The sequence below is a fragment of the Arachis duranensis genome, chromosome 8 (assembly GCF_000817695.3).
Source record: "Arachis duranensis cultivar V14167 chromosome 8, aradu.V14167.gnm2.J7QH, whole genome shotgun sequence".
Lineage (NCBI taxonomy): Eukaryota > Viridiplantae > Streptophyta > Magnoliopsida > Fabales > Fabaceae > Arachis > Arachis duranensis.
In genome coordinates this window covers 40,366,645-40,377,312 of record NC_029779.3, presented here as the reverse complement: position 1 = coordinate 40,377,312, position 10,668 = coordinate 40,366,645, and the positions used below count along the sequence as shown (strand labels likewise).

Sequence of the window (10,668 nt, the reverse complement as noted above, 5' to 3'; positions counted from 1 at the left end):
AAAGATGAAATAATAATAATAATAATAATAATAATAATAATAATAATAATAATAATAATGATGATGATGATGATGATGATGATGATGATAATGATAGTGGTAATGATAATAATAATGATGATAATGATAATGATGATAATGATGGGGAGGAGATGCTGTGAAATGAAGAAGATCGATGAATTGAAAAAGAAAAAAACTTAAGAGAAAAGACCACAAGAGAGAAAATGAATAGGTGTAAAGATATGGTTATAAAATTTGGGTTCACATGTAAATAGTTTATTTTCCTAATATTTTATCTACATTGACCTTTTTATTAAGAGTAAAATTATATTTAATCTTATATTTTTTTCTTTTTTTTATTTAAATTTATTGAAAAGATGGTAAAGTAACTAGATGTAAAGAGACTATTAAAAGCATTGATGAGGAGAAGAAGACAGTCGTATACAAACTCTTTGATGAAGATATCGATCAACACTATAAGGCCTTTAAGCTTATCTTGCAAGTGATTGAGAACAATGATGGAGGTGCTTCGGTTAAATGGACATTTGAATATGAGAAGCTCAATGATGATGTTGAAGCTCCATATGGCTACATGGAATACTTTGACAAATTTACTAAAGACATCGATGCTCATCTTCTCGAGGCATAAGCTGCGACATCGATCAATAATTAAGTAGAAAAGGTGTTTGGGAATAATTAAGTTAATAAAGTGTGTATTTATTTAATTAAACTGCGTGAATTTAATCATGAAGAATAATATAGATGCATGTTTGCATCGTCTGCTATCCTTCGTTTGAGTGGATTAATAATTGATTTGGATATGTTTATGTTAGTGTTGAATAATATTTCTTTTCTTCTTGATTGCACTTATGTATATGTGTATGTGAAAAAATTTCATGTAACAGTAATACAAATAAAAATTAGATATTCTCATGCTTTCTATTTTGGAAAAATTATCATATAGTAGGATTCATTACTATGAACTAATTCATAAACTTAAATAATATAATAAAAAATATTAAGTTTAATATTAAATTTAATCATGAAAGATTACTATATTAACAAATCTAATAATAAAAAGATTAAAATTAATTATATCTATAAAAGATGAGTTCTACAAGACAAAACTGTCCAAACTTAAAAAAATTATTCAAAGTTCTCAAACTACCTCCCTTAACCTTACTTAACCATTTTCAAATTCTAACCCTACTCAACTTTCAATTTCTACTTCTTAACCACCACCACTTCAATATCCTTTAATTTTACCACCTCCAACCTTTCTTAGATTTGCCAAGGGAATCATCAAAGGAGAATTGGACCTTGAAAAAAACACGCAGCTTTTTTTATCTGTTCAGATCTCTTTAACTCATGATATTGTTTCTTAATTTGTACTTTGTCTACCTTCTTTAAATAAGGGCACTAGGAATCTATTTGTTGGTGGATCATCCGATAATCTTAACTCTCTTTCTAACCGTGTCTTTTTTGCTATCTCTGATTCTAATTTCTAATGAATCCTACATCGATGTTAACTCGTTACCATCAATGACAAAGCTGTTAACTTTTCAAGAGAAAAGTTAGAAATTAAGAATGAAATAGGGTTAGAGTTTGGAGATGGTTAGATTATATTAGGTTAGCAGGGATAATTTAAAATTTTGAATAAATTTTTATGATTCGGATAATTTTATAAAGTAGAATCCATTTATGTGGGTACAATTTAATTTTAATTTATGGTCAAATTTATTAGCGTCATAATTTATAATTTGATAGTTAGTTTTGACACTTTACTAAAAAATATTTAGATATCACTTAATATAATATTTAAAACTAAATATTTTTTATATTTAAAATTTGATACTATCACTTGTTTACATCAATAATTAAAATTTGAACTTTATCACTATTTTGTTTAAATCACTACAAAGGAAACGAAAAATAGCGGCGATTTTTTTGTTATTTGCGGCAGTTTTAAACCGTCGCAAAATCTAATTCCAGCGGTTTGTTAACCTCCCTTGTTTGTGTGGGCAGTAGATTTTACAGCGATTTTCAGCAACCGCTGGTATAACCGTCATAATTAGATGATTGATTTTGCAATCATTGTAAAACTGTCGCTATTTCTTTTACTAATTCTTTTTTTAAAAAAATTGCTGCGGTTTCAAACCGCCGCAACTTTAATAGGTGCTTTTTTAAAAAAAAATATTGTGGCGATTTTCATACCGCAACAATTTTTTACATTATATTAAAAAAAATAATTGCTAAACTACAATTTGTTGTACCATTTTTCTTTACTACAACTTATTTTCCTTACATTATAAATTTTGTTCCCTATGTTTATATGAACATTATCATCAACTTTTTGTAAAAATCAGCATCCCATAAGTTAACAGCAATTACAAAGTAGGTCTTTGTCTTTGCTGATAATTCAAGATATTCTTTAACATGATCCTGCAAAATCAAACCATAAATAGTTTTTTACACAATTTGCTAGTTTTTCATTTAGAAGTTGAATCATGATATAAGAAAATGAGATTAGGGGCGTGGAGGAAAAAATAAAAATGTGACAAAAGAGTCACATTATTTACCAGCCTCAAGAAATCTCCATGCTTCTTATCTTCTGCTTCTATAGCTTTGTCTAAGATACCACCTGATGTAGCACCTGATGTAGCTCTGTTCATAATTTTGTAATTATGAACACGTATCCAATGAAAACATAGGATTGTTGGCTCTATAAACATCTATACTAGTTCAAATTAGATGATCTAATGTAAGCATTTCTCTTCGTATGACCAATTACAAAATCATAGAAATTATAAAAGAGAAATTAAGTAAAATTTACTAAAGTCACTGCACTAATCAACTAGTACAAAATTCATATTCTACAATACATCATTTACATAAATCAACCAAAGAGAGACAAAATAAACCCAGCTACTTATACATAAAATTTAATCCCAGACTCATAGTCATATATAAACTATTATAACAATACTAAACAGCAAAAATTTGTAAAAAATGTTCTAACAATGCAAATTAAAACCTGGTTTAGATATTGAATGGAAAAAGCTAGATAGATTCTCTATTAAGAGACTGGAGGCGACACAAGTAGGAACGATTGTGAAAGAACCCAAGGAACGAGTAGATAAGGCAGGTTCATGAACATTCTCAGGCAGCATTACATGTTCAAATCCTGCAGCAGCATATGCCATATCCCTAGCAAGCTCAGTTTGAAATCACCTCAATTTAAAAATATACAAACATGAAAGAAAAACTTCATAGATGCTTTTGCTAAAGTGCATCTAACTCTTAATAAACTTGCAAACATTTAACATATAATAGCAAGATAGGGAGCAAGTCTAAGTACAGTATTACAAGTGTAATGACCACCAAGCCTTTTAATAACTGACACAATTTTGTCAACCAAAACCATAACAATTACCCTTCAAATCCCTCTTATTTTCTAGGATTACAAACTCAAATAAATTGCTATATAATTTGGGGCATTTCACACATACCTTGTTCGCCCTTTGCATATTTAATCTGCAACCAAACTTCATACACAATGCAGAATACCATTACATTTTGCTACATCCTTTTATTCTTATGTGTATTATTGAAGTATTTGAAGTATTTATGTGCATGATCAAATAAAATGTTAAGAAAGATCACCTTTCAACAGTTGTTCCAGTGAAAATGATGGGAATATATCAAGAATACTTCCAAGCACTAAATCTTTCATCAAGCCTGTGTGTTTTATTCAAATCTTTAAGAATCAAAGCTTCCCATAACTAACAAAAGTCTTTTTTGAATTCTGCATCCAAGTCCCTGTAAAATTAAGTCCTATTGCAATTTATAAACTAAAATAAGAACTTATTAATTACTATAAGTATGATTGAAGGAAGTTGGCTACTAGTGATTAAAAGAAAAAGTTATAAATGTGTTCATTATGATGATACCTATTGATGATTGGATTTGTTTAATCAGATAAACTCACTTCAGAGACAGAAAACTTGATACAATAAATCTGAAACACCAAATGAAACAATTAAATGAATTAGAGATATGTGCTGCTCACAAGCATGGTTAATACTTAGTACACTAACAAACAAGAAATTATTGACACGTATAAAGCTTAAACCAAATTCCAAAGTCGAAACCAATAGCATTCATGGATTTGTGAGGTGTGTGGGAATAAACTAAAATTCGAATGAGAATTATATCCTTCCCTGAAAGAACAACTAGAATATACTAAAAACTAGATAATCCTCCTTAGATAGATCAAAACAAAAGTAAAAGGAGGCATATTATAAGACTAACAATAACTTGAATTCACATAGCATTTAGAATAATCTAAAAGTAATCATATGATGAATTTGATCCCAACAAAGCACAACTCTTACTTTCTCCTTGTTAAAGAGAGATGTTCAGATATTAAAATTGAGCACTAAAAGAGCATGAAACTATAATTTCAGTTCATGATTCACCTATGAGAGGTTTTGGGCCATGCATAGGCCTTATCTGTTTCTTTACCTCCCTCAAAAATAAAGATGGAAATGTGTGACCTTATCAATCTGAAATAAATGTACAAATCAAAACTGAAATATAATAAATTGAGCATAAACAGATTGCCAGTTAAAAGGTTTATGATCTACCAATAATCATCTTTTAAAAAGATACCTTTGTTCATCTTCTCCTTCAACAGAAAGCATATAGCCTAAAAGATTTTGAATCTTCTCCTTGAATACAAGAGACACTTCAGCAAGATAGCTGGAAAATGTAAGAAAAAATAAAATTTAAGACATACAAACTTTTAGTGAAAATAACCTCGGGAAAATTCACACATTCATATCATATAAGTGATATAACGCATTCTTTGCATCGAATATAATCACAAAACAATAGCAGCAGATAATACAATGGTAGTAAGAATGTAGGACTATACCTCCCAATAATCATAACAGATGCAAGTAAATCATCCCCTTTCTTTTGTCCATGTTCCTGTGCAACTTCACCATTATATTTTGCTAAAACGTATTAATTACTGAAATTATGTAGAGTTACTAGGTATCAACATACCTTTGCATCTTCTAAATACTCAGTTGTCTCATTAAGTTGGTGAATCAGCTTTGTCAAGGTGCCTTCATCAAGCAGGTTCCTTACAAAAGAATACCAGTTGATAGTTACTTAAATGCCTTGTAATCCTAACCACATGTGTTCTGGCCAACCTAAACTCAGTATTTCAGTCTAAAACTTTTAAGGAGATAAAAGACAATTGTGATATATTAATGAGAGTAATTAGAAGAAACTAGCCACTTGCCAAAAAAATAAATAAATCCATAGAAACAAGGACTAGCACGAGGGAACATTACCTAACAAATAATGTATGTTATTACCATCAAATTTGTTTAAAGCAACACAATAATTACGTGAAAAATGTGGTAAGCCTGTCTGCTACAAAATGTTTCATATTATATGAAAGGCTGAAAAAGTTGGGTTGAGACAATGAGACCTGAGAGGTGAGAATAAAAGGGCATGGATAAAAAAGTGAGTATGGGATGTAATGCGAATGCTACGAACTTCATTCGTTTGAATCAGATCAGGACAAGAAAGAAACTATTTGGATGCTTAGATTTATGAAGCTTTTCCCATTTTGGTGCTGCAACACCAAAAGCAATAATATCTATTGCGCCAGAACTTAACCTCATAACAAATCCAAAAGAAAAATTTTAAAAATAAAAGTATCTAGATTCTTTGTATCTAAAATTCAGGACTTCAGTATCTCATTTCCTATAATACTCATTGATTCAGGAAAGCTGCTTTGAAGATAAACAAAGAATGCAAACAACAATTGATAAGAAATGGTCAATCAGCCATTGAATTGAATTTTACTAACCAAATAGAATTAGGGACAGATAACCGAACATAATTATGTTAATTGCACTAATTGCGTATACAAATAGTTCTCACCTATATGAATCCAAAATGACTTCTTTCTCTGATGAACAAAGTAAAAGAGAGGCAAGGAATACAAACAAAAAAAGGTACTAATATACCATATTTATCATTATATGCAGCAACAACCTTATGCATATGATCTAGAGCCTACAACAATTCCAAAGATAGAATATTACATGGGGCACATGCTGCAGAAAACATGATGAGAAATCTAGAATACTTATAAATGAAATTCCAACTGAAATAGGTGATGCAAAATTCTAAAATATCAACTAGGAACTATATGACATAGTTCAATAAAATGCATCACTTCAACATTAACGAAGTTAGGAAAAAATATCGCATTAAGCATAATAGTGGATGAACCAAGCATAATCAATCTTTTAATAAACTCATAACCACATCATCAATGGTACCATTCAACATACACTAACTTTAAAATAAAACAGAACAATCAAACTAAAACTTTGAAAGAGAAAAACAACTGCTTATTAAATCTAAGAGTGTTCAAAACCGATCAAATCTGAACAAAATCGACCAACCAAACCAAAAATTCAATAACCGAACAAACCGAAAACTGAAAAAATATTTAAAAAGATTTTGCAATATTTTTACGGTTCAGTTCGGTTTTCGATTCTAATATAGAAAATCCTAACCGAACAGGTGTTAATTCCTAAACCAGCCGCAGCCACCCCTACCATGAATCCTAACTCCCTCGAGCCCTCTCTATCTCTCTAGCGCCGAATCTCACCGCCGAACCTCCTCCTTCTTCTACGCCATCGACACTGCCGGACAGCACCATCGCTGCGGCGGCACGACCCTTTCCTCTCCCTCTCCCTTCCTCATAGGCTCGTAGTGCTTCTCTCTCTCGCATATCCTCGACGGCTCCACACACTACCTCTCCAGTAGCCATCTCCTCCACAAACCAATAGTCACCATCATCCTCGATGAACCGCAGCAGCACGCACTAGCACAATCGAAGCCGCCTGTCTCTCGTTCGTCGTTGAAGCTGTGTCGTCTGTTTAATTAGTCTCTTCTTTTCCCTCATTGAAGTAGTATTGTCCTTCCATCTCTAGTTTTTGGTTTGTCACCGCCGTTGTCTCACCATCCTGCACCTCCGTCGTCTTCTGTAGTGGAGCCTAAGTCTCCGGTTGTTTTTTTGTTTCAATTCTATTTTTTTTTTAATTCTGGTTTAGTCTTATTGATTCTAGTTTGTAATGAACCCTTGGTTGGCTTCTTCTTGGGCTGAGTTGTTGATTCTGATTTTGTTTTTTAATTTTAAATTTTTTGTTCCGTTTTGATTTAGGATAATTCTAGTTTATGGTTAATTTTAAACTTTTTGTTTATTCAATATTAATGCAGGAAAGAGGAGGGTGAAAGAGAAAGAATTTATGAAACTGGTGCATCATATAAAAATTTTTGGAATTAGTTTAATTATATTTCTAATCCAGTTTGATTCTATTTCTTGATTCAGTTTGAAATTAGTGCACTATTTTTGCAAAATTTTGAAATTAGTTTGGTTATATTTTTTGATTTTTTTTATTCAGTTAAGGCTAATTATTGTTTCATCTGTTTTTGCTGTTTATACAATAAAATTGTTAATAATTTTAATTTGATGTGCTTCTGCTAATTTGTTAATAATTTCTAAGTCAGATTGATCATTGTTTCATCTGTTTATGCCGTTTTTGTAAAATATTAATTATTTTAATTTATTTTGCTACTGCTAATTTGTTGGTGATTTATGAATTAGTATGATTTTCTGAGTTAGTATGATTATTTTTAGTGATCGTGAAATAGTATGAATGGTTTTTGTTTAAATTAATTAAATAAATCGGATAAATCAAACCGAACTAAATCGATTTCAATTAGTTTAGTTTGATTCAGATGATTTCAGTAAAAAAAAATTGAAACAAACTGAATCGCATAATTAAGATAACATTAGATAGGATGAATTTTTGTCAAAAAATCAAACCAGACTGCAAATCAAATACTCCTATTAAATCCATGAAAATAAAAAAGTTGAGATCCTCTGATCCTCTTTTCACTCATAAAAACTAGCAAATAATTTATATGCATATTCTACAAAAACACTAAAATACACAAGATAATAAGTTAATGCTATATTTAAGATTCTGGAAACAAAAAGTCAAAGATGGTACCGTCAGCGAGTGAGAACTGCGCAGAAAATGATGACAGCTGCAAACTACATGGAGGGCGACTGTGACTGTAACTGCGCGAAAGATCATGACTATACGAAGTGAGATCTATAATACACAATATGACAATGGATCAGTGTTTGCGAGAAAGGACAAGAGAGAGAAAAGGAGGACAGAGAGTGCAGGCTACATAGAGTCCGGAGCCGACTCGTATGAAAAATGGCCTGACAAGTTCGCTTAGCCTTATCAGTATATTCCATCTTGTGTGTAAGATCTTGCCATCGTAAAAAAATAAAATTAAATAAAATTTATATTACAAAAAATATAAATCTCATACGCATTAAATACATAATTTAAATTTTATACTATTGGTTCAAGCCTTCCAATAATAAAATTCTTCCATCTAGCCTATATAAATTATGCTCGGACCCTCTCTCAACAACTTTTGCTCGATTCATATGGTCTATACAAAACTTAAAAAAGATCAAAATAATCATGAGCGGAGCTAGATTAACTTTTAGGGAGGAGCCAAAAAAAACTTTATAATTAACAAAAAATAAAATAAAAATTTTAAGGGAGTTAAACTAAAATTTATGCACAACTTGTAAAAAAAACTTGATAGTTGAGAAAAACCATTGCCCCCTTGGTTTGTATAAGACTCTGTCTCTGAAAATAATCAATACATATTAAATCTAAAATAACATTAAAAAAATTAAATCATACAAAACTAATAATAAAAAATATCAACATAATTCTACTTAGTTTATAATTTTTTTTATATATTTTAATCTAGCTAATATGCTAAAATTAATAATTTATTTCTATATTTAATTTATAATTTATTATCATATTAGACTAATAATTAAGAACACTCACATAACTTTATGATATAAATAATGCTATACTACTCTGGATACACTTTAAATTCAAATTAAAATCATAAACTACTCTATTGTGAATATTTATTTCAATATACGGTAACGTACTCTAACATATGTGATGAGTTTAAAAAACTCTTATTTAATTTTGATGATGAACAAATATTAATAAAATGTTTAATTACAAAATTATTAATTTGATCTTAATTTATAATTGCCTAATTAATAATTTTGTTGTGCAGATTTTATATTGGGCCGAAAAATGAATTTCTGGCTTAAGCCCAATAACCAGCCTTGTTACATGTTTTATACTAAGTGGCTGAAATTTTATATTGATGGGCCAAGCTCAATGTTGATTACAACCAAGCCCATGGTTAATTTTTTATGAGAGCTTCCTATGCTTGATCCGAAATAAAATTTCATCAGGAAAGCAAATGTTACAAAGTGGGCATGATTTAATTTTTGTTGCAACTAAACCCAATTCCACTTGAGATGAAAAATCCTCATGCTGTGTCCGAATCCATGAAGCAAAGAAAAACAAAACCTTAATTGCTTCCAACGGATTCCACCACAAGGATTTCAAAATTAATTTAAGCATTGGGAACATAAGCAAGTGAGAGAAGATTGATTTGACTTATGTCATCATTACTACACGCCACTCTAAGGGAAGCAAAAGCAAGCTACTTTCAATTAATTAGTCTAACCACTTTGAATTGCTTTTCTTCATATTCCTTTTCTCTCTTCTCTCTCATCTCTTTCTTCTTCTTCTTCGGTCTTTGTCCAGTAAACCATGGACGCCGTGCTCGTCAACAAAGAAAAAGAAGAAGTTGCATGCATCAAGACCATCAAGTTAATGATGGCAGGAAAAGGTAAAGTATGTAGTGGCTGAGATTTTCACCAAATGTGGTTAGATTTGGTGAGGTAATCTCGAGCTCTTCATGCTCAGAAAAGGAAGATGAAGATTCGGCCAGCAAGGGAGATTCTTGAAGCATGGCTTGTCTTTGATTCTGCTTAACCACCACAGGGAGTAGCTAGAGTGGCGAAGTGATGGTTGAGGGCAGAGATTGAAGCAGATGAAGTCATCATCATCATGAAGCATCAAGGGCCAGAAATCCATCTTGGAGAGGAAGCCAAGGATGGAGAGCTCGGATTGATGAAGGCTGATGATCAAGAAAGGACTAGAGGTAATTGCATGTTGGGTTTTACATGGTTATCTCCTCTCTCTCTAAGTGGCCGAACCAGTTCTGTTCATTGAAGGAGGAAGAAGTTGGTTCGGTTTTGGCTTCAAGTGTGGAGGCTTTCCTCTTCTTTAAAAAGGGGGAACAACCATTGTTTGAAGCAAGGAGAAAATTTGAGAGTGCAAGGTACAGAGTTCTCAGAACTACCTGAGCTAACAGTTTTCTCTTCTCCTTCAATGTTCTCTGTTTTGTAATTTTTCTGTTTAATTTTGTCATGTCTTGAGTCTCATGAAAAAAGGCAAACAAGTGAGGTTTGTATGAAAAAGCCATAGAGCGGAAAAAGGCAGAGAGTGCAATTAAAAGAAAAAGCCATAGATGTCTTAGAGGTCCTTTGTTCATCTATGTTGTGTATCATGATTATGTGGGAATCCCCTTGTAAGTTGGGTTAGTACTTTACAAGTTGTAATCAGATTGATTATAGTGAAATTCCATCATGTTTGTGATGGA

At 31.3% G+C, this 10,668-nt stretch overlaps 2 protein-coding genes across 4 annotated transcripts; one reads left to right on the top strand and one right to left on the bottom strand.

Annotated features, from left to right (window-relative positions):
* Nucleotides 1–375: 375 nt before the first annotated feature.
* Nucleotides 376–866, top strand: LOC107462727 (MLP-like protein 34; the record flags this gene model as incomplete). The annotated part of the gene is given in 1 exon segment (XM_016081355.3): nucleotides 376–866. A coding segment is annotated over 1 exon segment (274 nt), but the record flags the coding sequence as incomplete, so codon positions are not given.
* Nucleotides 867–1,946: 1,080 nt separating this feature from the next.
* On the bottom strand, nucleotides 1,947–7,159 carry LOC127741099 (uncharacterized). Of its 3 annotated transcripts, XM_052252623.1 has the most exons (10): nucleotides 5,071–5,919; nucleotides 4,937–4,992; nucleotides 4,672–4,761; nucleotides 4,479–4,565; nucleotides 3,951–4,018; nucleotides 3,664–3,834; nucleotides 3,510–3,545; nucleotides 3,035–3,184; nucleotides 2,580–2,641; nucleotides 1,947–2,442 (listed from the first exon to the last, which is right to left on the bottom strand). In XM_052252623.1, exons 6-10 carry the CDS (start codon nucleotides 3,731–3,733, stop codon nucleotides 2,329–2,331), a joined length of 432 nt encoding a protein of 143 aa, XP_052108583.1. In that variant the 5' UTR covers nucleotides 3,734–3,834; nucleotides 3,951–4,018; nucleotides 4,479–4,565; nucleotides 4,672–4,761; nucleotides 4,937–4,992; nucleotides 5,071–5,919; the 3' UTR covers nucleotides 1,947–2,328. The 3 variants fall into 3 exon arrangements, 1 of the variants encoding a protein (XP_052108583.1); XR_008002034.1 differs by adding an exon at nucleotides 6,648–7,159 and having other exon boundaries at nucleotides 2,580–3,819; nucleotides 5,071–5,149; XR_008002035.1 differs by lacking the exon at nucleotides 3,510–3,545 and having other exon boundaries at nucleotides 2,580–3,184; nucleotides 3,664–3,819.
* Between the last annotated feature and the right edge of the window lie 3,509 nt (nucleotides 7,160–10,668).